Genomic DNA, 21,388 nt, shown 5'->3' with positions numbered 1-21,388 from the left:
TGAGTCCAGGTTGGCCTCCGACTGGGAATGCTCCTGACTCAGCCTCAGGCACACTGGCATTATAAGTGTATCAGAACTGGTGACTGGAGATGTATAATATCCATGCAGGAGGTAAGAAGGAGGAGAGAGCTCATTGGAATCTTGACCTCTGCGTTTAGGCTTGTATAGTTACTGCATAGTATAGAAAACAGGAAGTAAAGCTGGCCGTCTTATCACAAGTGCTGCTATTAGGATGGAGGGTACAGAATAGGAAGAGAAAGAAGGAAAGTCAGAGGCTTGATTTCACTGCCAGTTTGTGAGTTTGTAGTTTCCATGGAGACAAGTTAGACTGTTACTGTATTACTCGGTATTGTCCTACGAAGAATTATCATTTGTTTGTTTATTTATTTATTTTTAAAGAATTATTGATTTTATTTTATCTATATGAGTGCACCTTCGCTATCTTCAGACACACCAGAAGAGGTCATCAGATCCCATTACAGATGGTTGTGAGCCACCATGTGGTTGCTGGGAATTGAACTCATGACCTCTGGAAGAGCAGTTGGGTGCTCTTAACCTCTGAGCCATCTCTCCAGCCCCAAAGAGCAAATTCTTAAAGCTGGAGATTCTTATTAGGAAGGAAGGCAAGAAACGGAACCCACATCTGACATTAATGGCCTGTTAAAGTTAAGAAGATAGCAGTGCTCAGTGTGGTAGCATATGCCAGTAGTTCTAGCAGAGGCCAGCAGAGCTCTAAAGTTCAAGGCCAGCCTGGTCTACATAGTGAGTTCTAGGCCAGCAAAGTTACATAGAGAGATGCTGTCTCATAAAAGAAAAAAGAGAAAGAAAGAAAAGGAGAGAAGGGCTGGGAGTTTAAAGGGGGAAGAAAAAGAAAAAAGAAAGGGGGGCAGCAAACACAGATCTGAATGGACAAAGGAGTGGATTTCCCATCACCCTCCGCTCTGACAGAGTGAATGCAAGGCTTTTATAATCACAGTAGCAATATTTCCCATCACTGAGACTTACTTCCCCAAATGTCCCTTAACAATATATGCATTTGACAAAATGATTACCTGGCAGTAAGCGTAGTTCCCAAGAGCCTTATGAGCTTCATCAACCACAAGACACTTTACATGGGCAGCAGGGACAGCCCCTCTAGTCAGGTCATTTACCATAACTTGAGGTGTAAGAAAAAGAACCCTCCTGCTAGACCATATCTCCTTCCTGTTGACAGCTTGAGTTGAACCTGTGAATAAAAGTGACAGTGGAGTAGGGTGTGGGGGCAGTCCCCTGTCATCCAGGACTCTGGAGCTTGAGGTAAGTCATCTGTAAGTTCAAGGCTAGCTTGTTCTACATATGAAATTCAAGGCATACAGCAAAACCCTGTCTCAAAACAAAAGTGAAGAAACACACCGCAGGGCAGTGAAGCTTCAGACCATCATCTATAGACTAAACAGCCTGGCCTACTTTCTGAATACACTCATGCTCTGGTAGTCTACTTAAAGGGAGAGAAATTGGACAATCATCATGTTATATCTTGGAGCTCTGATGCAACCCAAGGGTCAAAGCCGACTATAACTATAAGTTATCTATAACTGCAATGACAATGTTTTTAGAGAATTCCTGCAGAAGAATATAAGATCTGGAGAAAAGCAAATTCTTCAACCGGGAAATACTCCTCAGAAAGGATGCCAAGAAATATGTTCAGCTTACCCCTCCACCTCCACACACAAATGTTTCAAAACCCTGGCAATTTACAAGATACCTCTGAAAGTAACTAGAGAAAGCTTATGCATCAGACTGGGCTTTGCTACCGACAGACGACGTCTTTTGGTAAAGAATGTAAAATGAACACATTTGCACTGGGGAATCTGCCTGCATAGCTATTTCCACAAGAGCAGGCCTTTCCCCAGAAGCCTCGTTTGTCTGAGATACCTGTCATTTCAGCCATGTGAGACTGTGGAATACCCATCACGTGGAAGCAGGCTTCCATCTGCTGTGTCACCAGGGGCTTCGTGGGTGCCATGAAAACCACCTTGCCAGAAGGGAACCAGCGGTAGAAATTATACATGACCACGGCGGCAATAAAGGTCTTCCCCAGACCGGTGGGCAAGCACACCAGGGTGTTGCAGAACAGCGCGGTCCTGGAGATGTCCAGCTGGTAGTCGCGCACGGGGCAATTGGTGGGGTAGATCCACAGGGCGCCCGCAGCCGCGCAGAAGCCGCCATCCCCGGGATCCAGTTGCTGTTCAGCCTCGTACGCTGCCACCAACAGCACCTCATCGTCCTCCTCCGGGAGAGACTCCGTCACCGCGGGCGAGCGCGGCTGGCCGCAGCCCGGAGCGCCGGCGCCTCGCACGAGGCTCGGGCCCCACGTCTGGAAGAGCGTTCTCTGCCGTCCGCTCATGATGCCCAGCAGCAGCGGGGCTCCGCTGAGGAAGCCGCCCGGACCGCGGTGCAACCGACACGGATCGGACGCCCATCAGTCTCCCGCCAGTGACACAGTGGAACCCGGGGGGCGGGACTGGCCGCAGCCGGTCGGGTTGAAGAATCCGCCGCCGACTTTGCAGCAGGAAGATGATTGGTTGCCATTCCGGAAACCAGCTGAAACGCATGCGTGTTGAGCGAAGTTGGGCGAGTGTCTGGATTTAGTCGCCTTTGCAAGTTTTGTTTTGTTTTGTACTCTTCCCTTTCCCTAGCGGGTTTAAATGTATTCTCAAACCTGGAGTGGTGGCTCTGGCCTGAGGTGATGTCTGGAGAATCATGAGGTCAAGGTTATCCTTGGTTACCAGAGTTGCTAGGCCAAGAGTAACATGAGTAAATAGAATGTAGTTTTTGCTCTTCTTCAAATGAGGTATCACTGTTAACCTGATACTACTACATACAATGTTAAGATACATAACTTTGTGATCCCAGGGCAAGCATCCATTGTGACCGTAAAATGATTGAATATTTAAACCTGAAGATGAGAGTAAAAGCAAAAGTAGAGTTAAATAATTAATATTTTTCTCCATTTATCCTGAGAAAATGCAGTCTCATGTTACAAATGGCAACTTTAATGTTTTGCCTGTCTAAAGAAAGTGAATGTAATCTGGCTCTGTATTGAGAAACTAAAACAAATTTTTGTCATGGTATTTCTTTTTCTGTTTCCCTCCGTATGTTCTTGTTTCACACAAAGGTCTTGCTCGGAGGCTCACTCTGGTCTGGAACTGAGCATGTAGATCAAAATGGTCTTGAGCTGGCCAATGTCCTGCCTCAGCTTGTAAAGGGCTATACAGGCTCCTGAGTGCTTCAGGCATACAGATTTAGAGCAGTAAGCGTTCTTGTGCAGTTCTGTTAGTCATAGCTTTCTGCTTTCAGACTTGGGTACCAGTACAATTTTAGTAAATCTCTGTTCCCTCAGTTACTGAAGCAAAGTACAAACACACGTAGCTCCTGCTGTATCGGAAAGATGTATTTTAAGTGTAGCTTAATTGCATTGTTTTATTCAAGCTTCTAAATTTGTAGGCAAAACTCTGTTGGGGGAGGTTTCCATTTAGTTTTGTGAAAATTGTTTGATGGACAAGTACTAAGTCAATTTAGATAAGATTAGAATAGAACTAGATAAAACGAAACAGAAAACTCGAATGCTGTTATTTTCTTTAAAGAGTTTACAATCTGTACTTTTAAAGACGTAGTAGGCCGTAAATAATAAACAGGTGGGGCTTAGAAAGCGTCAAAATAAGCTTTGACATCATCACTGCGTTCATCAGGCTAACCGACTACCACAGATCTTTCTACTCAACAAGGCTCTCACAACCCAGCCTTGACATCACCCTAGCCCACGTCTCAATCCCCTTTAGGACGACGGCGGCCCCGCCCCTGAGTTTCCCTGCAGGCCCCAAGAAGACTAAGAATGGCAGAAGTCCCGCCCCCTCGAGCATGGCGCATGCCCAGGCCACGCTTCAGGGGTGGGGCTGCGTAGAATATGTGGGCTGACTCAGCAAGGCATAGGACCCACCCCTAGAGCGTGGCGCAAACCCGGGCCACGCCCTGGGGGCGGGGCAGCGCCGGGCTGAGGCGGGCTGGCTCAGTGCAGCAGCAGCAGCGGGGGAAGATGGCGGCGGCTGTTCCGCAGCGTGCATGGACCGTGGAGCAGCTGCGCAGCGAGCAGCTGCCCAAGAAGGACATTATCAAGTTTCTGCAGGATCACGGTTCAGATTCGGTACCAAAGGCTTCTGGGCGGCCGGGCTGGGGCGTCCCGGGGCCACTTCACCCCCCCGGAGATGCCTTACATACCGGATTCCTCCGTGCCCCCGCCCTCGCCTTCTGTGGCCCGTGCTGGCCAGGCCCGAGCGGCCCGCGTGAGCTCCCACCCCTTGGGCCGCCCCAGTTTCTGCGGGGATCAGCCCTTGTTTCCTAGGCCAAGGAGCTGCGATCGTAGATTTAAATCTCAGTTGGGATCTGTGAGGGCCGAGGACCTGAGAAAAAGGAACCTTGAAATGTTGGCGTCTCAGGCGGGGGCGAGGAACGGGGAGTGCATGCTTCCCGGGCTCAGAGTGTGCTGGCCACTGGGAAATGGGAGGGGTGTAAAGCTGTGAGGGAGTCTCGTGTGCATCTTGTTTGTCTTACCAGTGTATTAAATACACTGGTCCTAAATACAATGAACTATAATCTGTGATTTTCAAAAACCCATGTATTAGTGTTTTAACTTTTTCGTTCCAAAGCCTTTTACAAAATACCTTAGGGGAATTAAATGCGAATTTTTAATATTGTGGTCTTCTATGATTATAAGCACGCAGATTTGAAAAATTCTAGTTGTATAATGCAGTTTTCAGCCTTGTCTGCATATTAGCCACCCATTTTGTAGTCACAGGATTATTTTGTTAGACTTTGACTTCTTGTCCTTCAGAAAGGGTCATTCATTCCGTCCACCCTCACCCCCCAACTCCTTAATGTGTTTTGGAGGCAGCATCTTACATAGCCCAGACTAGCCTCACACTCACCTCACATTCACCTCGAAAGTGCTAGGGATAACAGCCCTGCGCCATATATGTCCTGTTCCATACCTCAGCTAAATTGTTGAATGATGGTACACGTTGTGCACATATCTACTGTTCAGAAATAGAAAGTGCGGCCTAAATTAGGTTTTCCTACAGTTTTCCAGAATCTAAAATGTCAAAATAGTGAGTGTTGTGTGATTCCAAAGTGAAAATGAATTTGGTGACAGACATTTAAATGCGTATTTTCCAGTCATCATTCACCTATTCATGCCTGTGTTTTTAGAGTCCTGCTATTTCAGTTTAAAAAAGTTTCTGGGTTCCTTTGAAAAGATTGTTTTTTCACTTAAGATCTCGTTGGGAGATTCAGGAACTCTCACACATGGCATCAGGATATGGTTCAGCCCATATTTTGGAGCATGTGCAGTAACCTGGAGACCTGTGTTTGAATGAATACGCAAGGGTGAAAGGGAAAGACACCCTTGCAGATAGACCTGTATATCATTTTACTGGATAGTCTCTTAAGCCATTATAATTTTCAGCAGTAGAGTTAGGCATTTAATACCTGAATACTGTACTTCTCTAAGCTGTCTTTAAACAGCTTATTTATCCCACTGTAAAATGTAAAGTTTTTAATTTTTTCCCTTCTTTTAGACTCTTAGGCTACGCTGACCTGACTTGGACAATTTCAAGGGACTTGAAACAAATAACAGTTTTGTAATAATTTCTTTTCCCCAGTGATCATTCTCTTACCTAAATTAGTTGATGGTCATTATTTTTGTTAATCATAAAACATTAAATAGTTGTATTTTAGATATTTTTCTGGAATCTCAAAGAAATAACAAGAGTGTTGAAGTAACTGATTATTCTATATAACCAGCTTTTATCTCCTTTCAACAGTCCTTCATCAGTTAAAATCAGTTTTTTATAGTAGTAGAGGTCTTGGTGGTCTATGCCTTTAATCCTAGAGGCAGGTAGATCTGAGTTCCAGGTCAGCCTGGACTCCACAGTAAATTCTAGGCTGGGCAGGGTTACAAACAGAGAGGAAGGAGAGAAAAGGTAAAGACAGAAAAATGCAGTGGAGACAAAAACAAAAAGTAGCTTACAGAACTCTTTGGTGCAGGAGACAGCTTGAGAAAATAAGAAGATTTGGAGGTTCAGAACTTCCAAATACAGTAAAGGAAGGAGACTGGAATAAAGGGCTGGAGAAATGGCTTACAAGTGTGATGTTATGTTAGGATGCCCAGGACCACTCTGAAGCTGTAGGAGGGAGTATGTGCCTATACTCACAATGTCTCATGGGAAATGGAGACTAGAGAATCCTTGGAAGCTCTTAGGCCAGTGAGCCTGTAAGAAAGAACCTGTCTTAACATGGAGAGCAACGCCCGCATATGGAATTCTGACTTGAACATACCATGCATGCTTTTTGTGTGTCCATAGGCACTCACAAACACACAAAGGTGTTTTAAAAATTGGGTTTTTAAACACAAGGTTTTTAACCTTCACCAGATTTTAAGATGAACATACTATGAATTTATTGATTTTTTTTTTTTTTTTAACTTTTGTTGTTGCTTACTTTTTGCTTCTTGAGACAGTCTTACTGGGAACATAAAGTTGGCCCAGAGCTCTCCATCCTGACTCAGTCTTGAAGATGCTTTGTTATTTTACATTTATATTTATATATTGGCTTAATGTGTGTGGGCATGAGTGCCGTGACACTTGTGGAGTTCAGAGGACAACTTGTAAGAATCAGTTCTCTGGGTGTGGGCTCTGGGGATCAAATCCAGGCTTGTGCAATGTGACAGACTATTCCACATCAATTTATACTTCTGCTAATCTTGTACTGTAGAGAACCTGGGTCTTTTAGACCTTACTCTGTGTGTGTGTGTGTGGGGGGGGGGCTCAGAAGACAGCTTTCGGGAGCCTGTTCTCTCCAGTTCAGGGCACATGGATTAAACTCAGGTCATCAGACTATCCTCTAGGCCTAAACACTGTTCTTTGAAAAGCTTGGTCTCCAGACTAAGGTAGTAAGATTTTAGTCCAGATAGTGGGTTGTAAATAGTTCCTGGTAGCCATTCCGGACAAGGATTGAGGCTTCCAAAGGCATGGCAGAAAGCACTCTATCAGGAGCAACTGCTTATCGTATGCTAGATGTCTAGGTAATCTTTTCTGTGTATTCTGTAATGGGAGAAAGGTTAGAATGAGTCTGTCTCCCATATGTACTATATAGATCTTGCCCTTTAATACCTGATTTTAAAATCTGCTTTTTAAGAATGAGATTAAAAATAGTGTTTGCTTTATTTCTTCATTATTACTATTAAAAATCATAGCAGCTAGCACAAAAAGATTGTTTCTAAGTTTCTAGGTTTTAAGACAGGGATACCAACTTTTATCTCCTTACTATCTGACCAGACTGGTCTTGAATTTGTGAGCTCAAGGGATCCTCCTGCCTCAGAGTAGAATCATGGCAGGCTCCATTTTCTTTTCTTTCCTTGAGTCAGGGTCTCATGTATCTCAGCCTGGTGGTGAATTTCACTGTATACCTGGCCATGGCCTTGCTGCCTCTCAGTGCAGGGATTTAAGGTGTGCAAATGCAGTTTATGTGGTGTGTGGAACAGAGCCCAGTGGTTTGTGTGTGACAGTCAAGCCCTCTACTTCTTGAGTTAGAGCCTCAGTTCCAGACTCCATTTCTACTTTTAGATCCTTTCCACTTGAGGGAAAATGGTTGAACTAATAAGCTTTTTTCTTTGTAGTTTCTTGCAGAACATAAATTACTGGGAAACATAAAGAACGTAGCTAAAACTGCTAATAAGGACCATTTGGTTACTGCCTACAACCATCTTTTTGAAAGTAAGGTAAGTGATAATATCCTAGTAAGAGAATTTCATTTAGAAATCTTATTTCTATACACAAATTTTAAGTACAGTTTTCTTTTTGAAGGGTAAGTTGGGGTTTTCCCACCTGTAGTTTTTCTTAGCTGTGATCATAATTGGGCTTTCTGTCATATCAAGCAAGGCTAATTTAAAACACAGTTCAGTTTTTGGGCTATTTTCTTTTAATTGGATGTTTTCTTTATAAAGATTTATGTATATGAGTAGCTGTCTTCAGACACACCAGAAGAGGGCATCAGATCCCATTACAGATGGTTGTGAGCCGCCGCCATGTGGTTGCTGGGAAGACCTTTAGAAGAACAGCCATCTTAACTACTGAGCCATTTCTCCAGCCCTTGGGGTATTTTTAAAGGAACCAGATTAAATTCTTAAGTAATAAATCCATTAAGTCAGGTGACATTCTCTACACTCTTGTTAAAGAATTCACTGGTTTAGATAAGCCTTTAAGAAAAACAGATTTTTAAAGAGTTTTAACATTTGTTTACTGTAAAGTGATTATCATTTACAAGAAAAAATTTTTAAGGAAGAGCTATGAGCGCATACATCTCTAGTTGCTTGTCTGAAGGTCATGATGCTTGTTTAGAATTTGTATCATGTAGTGGTTTAAGGGTCAAGAGTTACTGACTTTGTTTTCAGGTGATCCCCTTGGAAAGTTGACTTTTGTTACACTCATTGAGGGATATTGTGTCTTCATTTCAGAATGCTCATTTCCTGAAAGGGAACTCTAGATACTCTTCCTAGTTATTAGTCTTCAGTACTCATTTTATAATTTTTTAACAGCGTTTCAAGGGTACTGAAACTATAAGTAAAGTATCTGAACAGGTGAAAAACGTGAAGCTTAATGATGATAAACAGAAAGATTCCAAGTCTGAAGAGACCCTTGATGAGGTTTGTATACATTTTACCTTTCTCCTTTGTCTTCTTTATGCATACTAGGGATTGAACCTAGGACCTCATGAATGGTAGACAAATGTTATGCCATTGAGCTAATCGCAAGTACTTATTTTAGTTTGAGAAGGGCTTCACTAAGTTGTACAGGCTGGCCCCCCATCACTTGACTAGAAGTCATTTATACCCCCACCTTGAAGCCCACCTAACATTTGCTTTAAGTCTCAAAATAAACTGAGGCATGGTTGAATGCAGCCACTTTTTTAGAACTAAGCTGTGATTTGGACTATAGTGATTTGGACTATAGTGACTCCCTATCCTAGTATAGAAATAAGACAAAGAGCTGGTAGCTTCTGGCTAGAGCTCCCAAGCTTTCTGAACTATTTTAAGAACCTGATTCTGTAGCCAAGTCAGGCTGAATAAAGAAACTTTGTTATTTTTAGCCTTTCTAATGAACATAGTGTGCCTAGCTATGGAAACAGTCCATGCCTGGTTTCAAGATGTGAGCTCATGTCCTATCTTCCCCAGCTCAAGTTTTACATTGCTGTATAAAGTTTGAAGAATCGGATAAAATCTTTTTGTTGGTGAGATACATTTTACTTTGTAGTTTAGGTTGGTTTCAAACTCTTGATTTTTGTGCCTTAACCAGTACAAGAATTGTTAAGTTCAGCTATAATAAGCTCATTCCATTGCAGCAGTCAGTATCAACTTTTAAAGCATTTGGGTATGTTTTCACAGAGTGTAAGTTAAGGTGTAGTAAAGTCAGATAGTTATGTGATTAAAGCCAGGTAATTTCATAGCTTTTTTTCCTCTTGGTCAGAAAGCACAAATTAATATCTGTAGGTATGTACACATAAAGCAATTTGGATGAATTTATTATAAGACCGAATAATAGATTGTTGAAGAGTTAAGAACCAGTGGTGGTATATATTTTTAATCCTAACACTCAGGAGGCAGAGGAAGGCAGATCTCTGTGACTTCAAGGTCAGCCTGGTCTACAATAGTGAGTACCAAGATAGCAAAGGCTATGTAGTCATACCTTGGCCCCCCAAAATTTGTATAGAAAGATTTTTCTAGTAAAAACACAATTTCTTAAGAGCCAGAAGCAATTCAAAGAATCTTAAAGGGTTATTTTTAAGACCTGTAGCTTTGACATGTAGAAGCTCTGTGAATACTTAATTTTTTTATTTTCCTGTGTAGAAATAAGACTCTCAAAAAAAAGAGAAAGAAAATAAAGGCTCTTGTTTTATGTTATTAAGTTGGGAATATTGAAGTCAAAAATACATTTTCTCCTTCTTTCTAGATCTCTCCCTTACTAAACCTGTACTCATCTGTTATACTTTGGAACGACAAAGGAAAAATAGTAAAGAAATGAGCACAAATTCATGTGAAGCTGGTCAATTCTTGGCCAAAGTTACAAGACAGTATTTTAAAAATCAGAATACAATTTATTACTCGAATGGGTACTCATGTGGCTCACAAGATGTATTTCTTTTGTATATCTCATCTTGTTACTGACTGGCCTGGAACTCAAAATGTTTATCAGGCTAGCCTTGGGTTCACAGATATGCTGTCTGCCTCTTTGAGTGCTAGGATTAAAGGTGTGTGCCACCATTCCTGGGTCCATCTAAGATTCTTTAGGGGTCATATACAGGTTGTGGATAGTGGCAGCATAACTTTTTATCTTCATTATCTAGGATGGAAAAAATCTAGTAATACAATTATTGGTGCCTGTACAAATCAAATTTTGTTTGATTGTGTGTGTCAGGGGTATCATAATGCCTTGGGAATTTAGTAGTAGTTTTCTGAGACTTTATGGAATGATGAACACAGTCATGCCTTAAGTTTCCAAAGATGCTCTAAGTTATATAACGTTCAGTTATGGCCTTGTGTTTGAATAGTATTCTCATTGTTGAATTGAAAGTTTCTTATAGGTGTTGGCTACTGGTAGTTTATCACTCTGATCTGACTTTGATAATATTAGTTGTCTTTTTAAAAGGACATAAATAACTATATGCATTTAATTTTAGGGTCCACCCAAATATACAAAATCCGTTCTAAAAAAGGGAGATAAAACCAACTTTCCTAAAAAGGGAGATGTTGTTCACTGCTGGTATACAGGAACACTCCCAGATGGAACTGTTTTTGATACTAACATTCAAACAAGTAAGTGTTGACTTTTGTGTGGTAGACAAATGGCATGCCTTCTTCACCTCCTTTGCTTTTACTTTTCCCTGATGTTTACCGTTCATGGGTTGCTGGTTAGCTAATCTTGATTATTTGGCAAGCAAAGGATGAGGAACTTGAAAGTTTTGTCTGTTTTAGATCTCTTGAACTTGTTAGAGCTTTGGTTTGGCTGTCAGTTGTGGCACTCCAAGAACAGTGGAAGTGGTATCCTCTCCACTCCTGGGTACTTGTGTGGCCATGATTGAGGGAGGTCAGTACTCTCTGCCTACTTTGCCAATAGTGCACTCTTCAATTAACTACTCAGCCCCATGGGAGTGAGGAATTTGTTCCTATAAAAAAAAGCATTAATATTATGCATATAATACCTCTTAAAGGTCCCCTCAAACTTTCAACATAGTGACATTGGGGACCAAGCCTCAGTATCAAGTTAGTAAAGCAAAAAGTAAAGCAAATATTAATGCTTTTTTTTATAGGAACAAATTCCTCACTCCCATGGGGCTGAGTAGTTAATTGAAGAGTGAAAACGCTTTAGGGTTTTAATGTAAAAGATTAAAAATGAGCTGGATATGTGGTAGCTGATATCCTTAATGCCAGCACTCTGGAGACAAAAGGCCAGGTTAGGATCAGAAGTTGTAGCCCAGCTGTGCAGTAAGATTCTCCCTCGCTGGAAGAAAGAAGGCAATAGGGCATGTTATTTAGTAGTCCTGATCCTCTGCTTTTGTGTGTTCACCTTGAGGTTACATGAACCTGTTAGTTAGCGAAAATGTATGGGTATGCATGCATGCATGCAGCACAAAACATACTTCAAATGTTTTAAGATTACTTTTGTAACTTTTGGTGTAGTTCTTAAGTGCCTAATATTACAGTTTAGAGCATAATTAAAACAAAAGTATGTGATTAAAAGGAAAATCTATTTTGCAGGTTCAAAGAAGAAGAAAAATGCCAAGCCTTTAAGTTTTAAGGTTGGAGTAGGCAAGGTTATCAGAGGAGTAAGTAAAGATGGCAAATGAGTATATAGGTATTCTGTGAACTCATTGTTTTGACAGCTGAGTAGTTGTACCACAATTTTTGTATCCATTCCTCTGTTGAAGGGATAGGTATTCTAAATATGTGTTGTTTGTGGTGTAAGGCTCTAAAAAGTTTTGACTGTGGGGAAAGAGAGCAGCTTTGTGAAGGAACACTGCTTAGCATATGAAAGCATACCTTGGGCTAGAGAGATGGCTCAGTGGTCAAGAGCACTGACTGCTCTTCCAGAGGTACTGAGTTCAACCCAGCAACCACATGGTGGCTCACAGCCATCTGTAGTAAGATCTGATGCCCTCTCCTGGTGTGTCTGAAGACAGCTACAGTGTACTCACATACATAAAATAAATAAATCTTTAAGAAAGAAAGAAAGCATACCTTGATTAAACTGTAAGTGTACCTTAGATCTGTAGCTATGAACGAACACCATGACCAAGGCAACCCTTATAAAAAGGCAAGGTTGCATTAGTTCATTGACCTCATAGCCAGGAGCATAAAGACAGGGTGCTGAAATAGTAGCTGAGATTTTTATATCCTCATCAGCAGGTACCAGGCAGGAAACTGGGCCTGGAAGGGGCTTTTGAAACCTCAACATACCTCCTCCAAACAAGGCCACACTTTTTTTTTTTTTAATGATTTTTTAATTCTATATACATTGGTATCTTTCCTGCATATATTTCATGTGAGGGTGTTGAATGCCCTGGAGCTGGATTTACAGACAGTTGTGAGCTGCCATGTGGGTTCAGGGAACTGAACGAGAATCCTCTGGGAAGAGCATTCTTAACCATTGAGCCATCTCTTCAGCCACTTTCTTTATCCTTACAGTCATCAGCTGGGGACTATGCACCTAAATGACCCTTTAGGGGACATTCTCATTCACTCTACCACAACACACAGACATTTTTTTAAAGTCCAAAAATTAGGGTTGGTGATACAACAAAAATAATCTTTGAAGTCAGACAGACATCGTACTATCCTTACTGGCTGATCTGGTACAAGTTTTCCACGTGTCAGTTTCCTAATATCCTGGGCCTGGCATGCAGGCTTATACCTAGCATATATAGGAAGATGTAGATAGATCTCTAAGTCAGCCCCTCCTAGATAACAAGTGCAGGCAAACCCAGGGCTACAGAGACCCTGTCTGAAAAAAAAAAAAAAAACAATATTTACAAACCCCAGAGGTATAAACTGAGTATAATTTAATATAATAGGGACTCATACACTTGTGCCTATATATAAGTTTTTACTATTTTTCTTAGTAAGATACTGTGTCAGAAAACAACCTTAAACAACCTTTCACATTTAGGCTTTCTATAAAATACAGCCTTTTTGTCACCTATAATGAAAACATGTATTCCACTGAAATACTTGCAGAAACAGGAATTATTTCTTCCTTCTATAAATAGAATGCTTTTGTTTGCACAAGCATATGGGAAATAACAAAGTAAATCTTAAGAATGTTAGACTTAGTAGGATGAACCCTATCCATTGTTCAAATTAAAGTTCCTCAAAAATTCAAATGATTATAACCAAAATGCTTAGTGTAGCTATAAAAAATGACATACTGCTTTCTGTATGTCTAAGACTCTTATATAGAACTCAAAAATAATACAAAACACCAAGTCAAATGTTTTAGTTGTGAAGGTGTAGCTTGATTGACAAGTACAAGGTTTGCTCTCTAACTCAACAAAGGCTGAGTGGAGCCTTCAGGGGAGTCAAGCCAGGGCTACATAGACCAGAGTTTGTCTCAAAACACACACACAGATATTTTGTGTTTTGTATATGCTATGTGTATAAATATTCATAAAGGTTAAAAAAGAGGGGGTTTCTTCAGGAGGAGCTGTTTGATGTGGGTTCTGAGAACTGAAGTCTTGTCCTCACTAAGTTCCCATTAACTTCTGAGCCATCTCCATCCCTAATAGAATTAAAAATAGGTATATCTATCACTCTGATTACATGTTTTTTGAAAAAATTGACAAAAATTTATTTTGCTTTTAGTGGGATGAAGCACTCTTAACTATGAGCAAAGGAGAAAAGGCTCGACTGGAGATTGAACCAGAATGGGCCTATGGAAAGAAAGGACAGCCGGACGCCAAGTATCCTTTTTCCTTTGTAGCACACACCCTCCCCACCCCAAGTTTGCCACCAAGCCTTTTAACCCGAATTCCAGATTCTTAGGCCCACAAGTTGTTCTTAGACCTCCATTAGCATGTTATGGGAATGTATAGGATAAGACACAAGCATAGAGTAAATGTTTTTAAGACCACCTGGAGAGATGAAAAATGCTGTTGAAGTAATCCACCAAATCACGATTCCTTTCTAGTCTTCCTGATGTGGACAGTCTTCCTTTGCCCTGGTTGAGGATACAGGAACGTGATACTGACTGACTGGTACTGGTATTTTCTGTCAGTGCAAGTAGTCAGACTTTGTTCTGTTCTTTTTTTCCCTTTCTCGCTTTGTGTTATAGGAATGAAACAGTTTACTACATGTAAAATGAAGGAGACCACAGTAAAAATAAGCATTTTATAAGTATTTATTAATGATTACAGCATTTCTATGATAGGCCCCAATTTGTCAACAATTACAAAAGCAGAAAGTCAATGATTCTAGACCATTTAGACTAAATTGACCTGATAGTTAAGTGGGAAGTTAAGTTTTAGCTGTTGATTTCATTCTTGTTGGCCAAATTAGTTTTGCTATTATAATTGTAGATGATAAGGAATGAGGTTTGAGGTTGGAAGTTCTCTCTGTCGTCTTCAAAATGTTAAATTCATGTCGTGTGAAATCATAAGACTGCATAAAGAAAGCCTTCTCACTTTCTGTTTCTTAGAGATGGTAGCATTGTAGAGAGCAGACTCTCCTTAGAAGGCAGAGGCAGACATCTCTGAACCTAAGTGCTGGGCTTTAAAGCTGTGCACCACCAAGCACACCTAAACTTGTCTTTTAATTCACGGTAGATGAATACATCTTTTAAATACAGTGTTGGTAGCATTAGTGAGGTATTGATCATCAAGTTTACTTTTAGGAAACTCAAGCTAGCCTGAGTCAAATACAAACCTGTCCTCTCAGGAGGACAGTCAAGAGATTGATTGTTACTAGTACAAGCTCTGGCTTTCCCTAGAACTTTTACTTCTGACTTCACAACCCTAATGTGCTATGGTTTAGTGGTTAGGGGAGAGGCACTTTTCAAGTTTTCCTTGACCATTTCCCACAGAATTCCACCAAATACCAAGCTCATTTTTGAAGTAGAATTAGTAGATATTGACTGAAACCACCAGTACATCAGCAAACATAAAAACCTAATGTGGCTAATTAGAGCTTGTTACTATTGTAAGGAAAGATCAACTGGAAAATTTAAACAATTTAAAGCTTGTTTACTTGATCTCAACTTTTGAGAAACATAATCCCCTGTAACTCCCTTTAAGTCTCAAATATTTTCCTACAGCTATGTAAAGTATTCAAGAGAGCTGCTTTTCCTTTTACCTCATAAACTAAAGGCTCAATAAAAATGTCATGGATTGTCTTGACTTATTCTGTGTTCTGTATTCTAATTCGGATAAGAGCTAGTGACTTTGCCCAAAGAGTTGAACTGCTTATCAAGCCTTTGTCAAGGACATGTAAAAAATAATACTTTATGGTGAAAGTTAAAAGGCACAGGACTTGAAACAAAACCAAACAACTAAAGCATTCTTGTAAGAAGATAATAAATTTAGTTTACTTCAAGAAAATGTTAATCTCTATTTTGTGTACCTCCCCCAAATGAATTCATGAACAATTGCTGCGTGAGTCTTAATTTTTATTACAAAAATGGTAAATTTGATCAAAATGAAAGCTTGCGTTTTACATGAATATTCTAGATACAAACTCTAAAACATACTTTGATATTTCATTTCTTAAGGGGAAGCTGACATTACACTTTCTCCATTATTATCTAGTCAAAGGCAGTGCATGTCAACAGTTCATCTATCCTGCAGTTAGAACCAAATTCCCCAGTATAATCAAAACATATACATAACTTTGGGGTTTAAGGTTAAAAGTCAATTTTTTAAAAGTCTGTTTTTATAGGAGGCAAGATTCTCACTAACCAGCCCTTTTTTTTCCCCAAAAAAATCTTTTTTAACTGACATGATTTACAGTCAGTTTTCCCCCTACAGTTAAGGCTACAAATCTCCTGCATGAGCTGCAAAAGAATTCTAGACCATTTAATGCAAAAAGATACGATAAAATAAAAAATAAAAATAAAAAAAATAGTTCTTCAATAAAAAGTAAATTTTAAAAATGGTAGGAAAATTTCTATGATACACTATTAATTGACATTTCCTGCTATTAACTAAATAAAATAAATGTTACACAGAAACTGGGAAGACAAATTATCAAATACAACAAGCTTATACTATGTTTTACATCCTTCAAAAAAAATAGTTCCACATTGTCTTATATAAGCCATCTGAAATTTACGTGTTCCCTTCAGGTTGGAGGTGGAGGGTAATACTGTCCGTAATTCCAGGGATTCTGATAATTGTACTGAAAAGATAAAAACAAATATGTTACCATACTGGAATCACAGTTATGATCCACATATAAAATTAGATAATAGTACTGATGAAATACAGCACTCAACCATAAAAGAAAATAGACCATATAGAACCTACTGTAAAGAATAAGTGCTGTGACTTACCTGATACCAGGCACTGTAATTATATGCAGCTTGATTTGCCTGTAAATCCCCATCAATGATCTGTGCTGATGATACATCTTCTGTGTGTGCTTTCTTTTCTTCTGGTTCTTCTGAGCTATATATAAAAGGTAAAAATAGAAACTCAAAATTCCCACATATATGAACTTATCTAAATGATTACACAATGCATATACATGTTTCAGTCATGTTTTCAATCATCTTTTGGGAGCAAGGGTACTCGTCATTACATAGCCAATAAAGAAAGACAAATTGTGGTAAACAGACTGAAACCTAAGCTCAGTTTAACCTTTACGGAACAATCTCTGAATTTTTTCCATCCTAAGAACTTCACCTACCATTGATCTAATACATTCATGAGTTGATACCCAGTTTAGCTGCCTAGAGCATAGAAGAGACTGACTGATCCCTGTCCTCAAAGGACCAACAACAGCCTACAATTCCATGTACTAGATTTCAGATTCTTCTGAAATAATGAAACCCCTTTCCACTTGGGTCCTTTTTAGCCTTCTTACTCTCCATAAATCTCTACAACTCTCCATTTACAGGGGGTAACTGCTTGCTGTAAAATTACATGCTCCAGTCTTTATGCCAGAAGTGGCAAACAGGCCTGAGGTCTGGATTATAACCTACTGTTGTTGCATTTGTCTTTGATGTTTAAAAAATGACTTATAAGTCAGGCATAGTAGTGTACATTTTTAATTCTTAATACATAAAAATCAGATTGTCTGTACAACATTCATGTCTCTGCATAAGCAGATATAGCCTAAGCAGTTATGCTGTAGATGAACTAACTTTTCAGCAGCACACAGTTATTCCAATTCTCTGTAGCAACAGCACCCCACTGTGATTGCCACCAGATTGCCTTGAACTGTCATTCTAACAATAAGGCTTTCCCTAAATATGCCCTCAACTTTAGGGTCAGTGACCCAACTCCTAATAGCATTCCAACTCTGATTTGGACCTTAGGGAATAGCAGGCTGAAGGTGGCTTTGATACTTACTTCTGATAAACCATTGATTTTTTTTTTAAACCATAAAAAAGTATACATTATCACAACACAGAGATGACACTCCAGTATGTATTTTAAAAGGCTTTTTCATATTGAAATATTCTCTCTTAAGTATCCTTTACTAACCAAGAAGTTACGTACCCATTTTCAGCTTTCCTTTTTAAAGTGTCCTGTTCTTTTAGAAGTGTTTGATGTTCATCATATGCATTCAGAAGCCTGAGGGGGGGAAGAAAAAAAAAAATCCTTTGGGATGTTTAATTTTTAAGTTATTTACATATGAGAAACCAGCTATATAAATCTCTAAGTGGGCTCTTTGTCTTATCTTCTAAGATTTAAATCTTTTTTCTTTTCTTTTTTTTTTTTTTTCTCTTTTTTTCGGAGCTGGGGACCGAACCCAGGGCCTTGTGCTTGCTAGGCAAGCGCTCTACCACTGAGCTAAACCCCCAACCCCTAAGATTTAAATCTTAGTCCTGATATCTTGACTACACCTAAATATATTCAAGGGCCTATATATAGTATCTTTTCATTGAACCAATAATTTGGACATTACTACCAAATTAAAATAATAGTTCATTTAAGTTTGTAGATGCCAGTTCTAAGAGTTTACTGTTGATGGCAGAAGCTCTGAACTTTGAAGGCAAAATACAATCGAGATCCTAGTTCTGGCCAGGTATGATATTCATGCCATTAACCCTAGCTCTCAAGAGAGCAGATAGCCAGCTAGGGCTACAATTTAAAAAACAAAATTCTTTGTTCTGTAGAAGTAGGTTCAGTGGGTCTGTGAATAAAGCACTTACTACCATGTACAAGGCCGTGGCTTCCATAGTTAGACTACTTTACATACTATTCCAGTCATGCACATGTTGCTGTTAACATGTATTTCCCATCACTGTCTGTCCTCTCCAGCAGAATCCAGTAGGAACTTAATGAGACTACCTCTTCTAGAAAGCATGACAAATCTATTTTGATCCATACAGATCAATTGCATTGTAGAATCGTACCATCCCAACTAAAAGCTACCGCATTACATAAAATCATTTCTTCTGTATACGTTCAGTGTAAAAACAGAAGACACCGACTATATAACATACCAAGTAGTAAGGAACGGAAACTATAAAACGGTCTTATTTCATCCTCAAATACAAAACTTGAAAATTTGGATAGCTGAGCTACTAAAGCAAAAGTATATGAATGAATTAAATGGCTATGAAATCTGTACTACACAAATATAAAATACTGCGCAAGGTTTCGAGAAACAAAATACTAGCTGCTATGTTAAGCTGAAAACATACACACATACATAAATACACAAGTTTAGTGCAGTTTCCATGGAAATTATTCTAAATCAGCTGGCAAAGGTGCATGCCTATTTGGCACTGGAATATATTACAGCAACCCAAACTTTACCAATCAATGTTCTTGGCTATATTTCTATTTTCAGGGTTATCAAATTTAAATTGTAAGCTGAGATCTACACCTATCCTTAGATCACCCTTATCTTTCAGCTTTTTTATGATTTAGTAGGAAAAGGCCACCAGGCAAGATCTATGTGATCACATTATTCAAACCTGAGATATGATGGCATTTCTATTCCAGATTAGTCCTATCCTAGCTCTGTGCATGTTTCTGAGCAATGAATCAGGGCCTTGTACATGACAGATAAGTACCCCACCACTGAACTTTACATCTACTGCAGCCATCCTACTGACCAACCGACCTACTGACCTTCATGTGTGTCTCATAGTTCAATCTTTACCTCACTTCTCTTTCTGTGGGGCCCACAGGGAGGAAGGAGAGAACGAACTGCTACAAGTTGTCTTCTGACCTCCACATGCACAACATGGCATATTCACACTCAAAATTGATTTAAAACAGGAAAATAGTTTGAAGGGATGATAGAACTTATATCCTATACACATATTTACAAAACTAAATTACCTCCACATGTTTCTGAAGGTAAAGTACCCAAACACTTAAATTTAGTATTAGGTTCAATAAGGCAGTTCAGCACATAAAGCATGAGAAATCCTGGTTACTTGAATCTGTTCCCTAAAATCTATGCAAATGGAGAAAAAACTCAGGGAAGCTCTTTTCTGACCTTACATACATCTTGGAACATATGCACACATACATACCGGAAATTTTTAAAAATAAACTTAATGTATAACAACCATCAAATTCTCATCATAAAATAGCAATGCTCGTGTTCTATAAAAAGATGGATTTAAGATCTTACTTATTAACATCTGAGCCAAAATCTTCAAGGAATTCCACTTTTCTTTGAGAAAACGTAATTCTCATTTTAATAGGCAACGAACCATGTATGGCTTTGTCAAAGCAATTGAGGATATTTTCTTCATTTTGCTTGAGGTCACAACTGTATTCCATTTCAAGTAAATTGAGGTATAACTTTGTGTTTTCCTGAGTAAAAAGCAGTATCAATTAATAATGTTCCTATAAGATTTTGATTAAAGCATAAATATTTAAGATTAAAATATACTCATATCTGTTTTAAGTGTATATGTAGCGAAGTAAAATATATTCTTCAGGAAGTGTTTCCTGCCCTGCAGTGCTGGGTGCCGAGTACAATGCATAAGTAGTCTGTTACCTGGTCAGATCCTCATGCCTCTTTACAGCAATACTGATAGGTTGGGACACCACCTGTCATTTTCTATAGTGTGAAAGTGTGCTCTTAAGTTCTAATCAATTAAAGCCCAATATCCTATGCTAGTTATATACTACACCTCTAACTGTGACTATAAATATTTAATTATAAACTTGTATCATCAACAGTTTAAAATCTACAACATGAGCCTCATGTGGCAGCACAAGCCTTTAATCCCAGCAGGCAGGAGTGAGAGGCAGGTGGATCCCTGTGCGTTTGCAGACAGCCTGGTCTACAAAACAAGCGCAGGACAGGCAGGGTTGGTTACACTGAGAAAAACAACCCAAACAACACAATCCTAAAAATAAGACAGTTCCACTAGGGTTTACTCCCTGTTATATAAAAGGAATCGCTTGCAAGATGACTATCACCATATTGCTTTGCTACTACTGTTTTGCTTTTGTTCATAAATGATGCTCCCAGGCCATTTATCCTATTCAACAATCATCAAGTTTCTATGATTTCTGAAAGTTAATTACAAAAACCACAATATTTACAACTTTAACAAATTTCTCACACTTTAAATCCAAAGAAAGAAAAAATATTAAAAAATGGCAACATCAGTTTAGAGGGACTGTTGTCCTCATTAGTAATAAATATATTACTGTATAGACCAAATCTTTCATCACAGTTGCCAAAGGGAAAAAGTAATAGCTTTTTATGAAAGATATTGTTAAAAAATATGTATACCTTATCTTTTTCGATTGCTTCCAAAAGTACCTTTCTTGATTTTGGAAGGTTTTTCTGTATTTTGAAAAGATGTCGGGCTAGTTTGATAGCATAAAATGATGACTCATTATTTGATTTGGCATTCCTTATAGCGTCTTGAAGCAAATGTTCAGCTTCTTCCATATTTCCATGCCGTCGTTCTAAACTAACTCTTCGCAATCGAACCATTGCCAATCCTAGAACACATTCTTCAAACGTTCTCAAGATAATCCTGGCTTCATTAATATTCCCTAAAATAGTAATTATATATTTATACTTTTGTTAAAATTTCTGAAATAGAATATGTCAAGCACTGAAAAACATTAGTCTGCAGTCTAAATCTAGCTTGGGGTGGGGAGT

The 21,388-nt window shown here is 39.2% G+C and overlaps 3 protein-coding genes and 1 non-coding gene across 21 annotated transcripts in view; 1 reads left to right on the top strand and 3 right to left on the bottom strand.

Annotated features, from left to right (window-relative positions):
- Nucleotides 1-2,907, bottom strand: part of Fancm (FA complementation group M) — a 53,804-nt gene extending 50,897 nt beyond the window's left edge. For 8 of the 13 annotated variants that reach the window (XM_063261919.1, XM_063261918.1, XM_056985576.2 and 5 more), the window contains exons 1-2: nucleotides 1,915-2,904; nucleotides 1,053-1,225 (exon numbers count right to left, since the gene is read on the bottom strand). In XM_063261919.1, the coding sequence (XP_063117989.1) occupies nucleotides 1,053-1,225; nucleotides 1,915-2,386 (645 nt within the window). In that variant the 5' untranslated portion in view covers nucleotides 2,387-2,904. Of the gene's footprint in view, nucleotides 1-1,052; nucleotides 1,226-1,914 lie in introns of all 13 variants that reach the window. The other 5 variants (XM_056985580.2, XM_063261922.1, XM_056985579.2 and 2 more) reach the window with 3 other exon arrangements.
- A 355-nt stretch (nucleotides 2,908-3,262) lies between these two features.
- Fkbp3 (FKBP prolyl isomerase 3) lies at nucleotides 3,263-15,668 on the top strand. 2 transcript variants are annotated; one of them, NM_001106736.2, is made up of 7 exons: nucleotides 4,053-4,183; nucleotides 7,712-7,813; nucleotides 8,630-8,737; nucleotides 10,768-10,903; nucleotides 11,846-11,913; nucleotides 13,946-14,043; nucleotides 15,162-15,668. In NM_001106736.2, the coding sequence occupies exons 1-7, from the start codon at nucleotides 4,076-4,078 to the stop codon at nucleotides 15,214-15,216; spliced, it is 675 nt and encodes a 224-aa protein (NP_001100206.2). In that variant the 5' UTR covers nucleotides 4,053-4,075; the 3' UTR covers nucleotides 15,217-15,668. The 2 variants fall into 2 exon arrangements, with proteins under 2 accessions (XP_063117749.1, NP_001100206.2); XM_063261679.1 differs by having other exon boundaries at nucleotides 3,263-4,183; nucleotides 13,946-15,474.
- Prpf39 (pre-mRNA processing factor 39) overlaps nucleotides 14,463-21,388 on the bottom strand; it is a 26,116-nt gene continuing 19,190 nt past the window's right edge. For 4 of the 5 annotated variants that reach the window (XM_006240140.4, XM_006240141.4, XM_006240143.4 and 1 more), the window contains 5 exons: nucleotides 21,011-21,279; nucleotides 19,892-20,076; nucleotides 17,797-17,871; nucleotides 16,626-16,740; nucleotides 14,463-16,471 (listed from right to left, as the gene is read on the bottom strand). In XM_006240140.4, coding sequence (XP_006240202.1) covers nucleotides 16,415-16,471; nucleotides 16,626-16,740; nucleotides 17,797-17,871; nucleotides 19,892-20,076; nucleotides 21,011-21,279 — 701 coding nt within the window. In that variant the 3' untranslated portion in view covers nucleotides 14,463-16,414. The remainder of the gene's footprint in view (nucleotides 16,472-16,625; nucleotides 16,741-17,796; nucleotides 17,872-19,891; nucleotides 20,077-21,010; nucleotides 21,280-21,388) is intronic. The other variant, NM_001108026.2, reaches the window with a different exon arrangement.
- Nucleotides 20,873-20,957, bottom strand: Snord127 (small nucleolar RNA, C/D box 127). The gene has a single exon (XR_005486526.1). It is a non-coding gene; the product is annotated as a small nucleolar RNA SNORD127 (small nucleolar RNA).

The sequence above is a fragment of the Rattus norvegicus genome, chromosome 6, assembly GCF_036323735.1.
Source record: "Rattus norvegicus strain BN/NHsdMcwi chromosome 6, GRCr8, whole genome shotgun sequence".
Lineage (NCBI taxonomy): Eukaryota > Metazoa > Chordata > Mammalia > Rodentia > Muridae > Rattus > Rattus norvegicus.
Note: the sequence above shows the minus strand (reverse complement) of the source record. Positions and strands in the feature narration are given on the sequence as shown.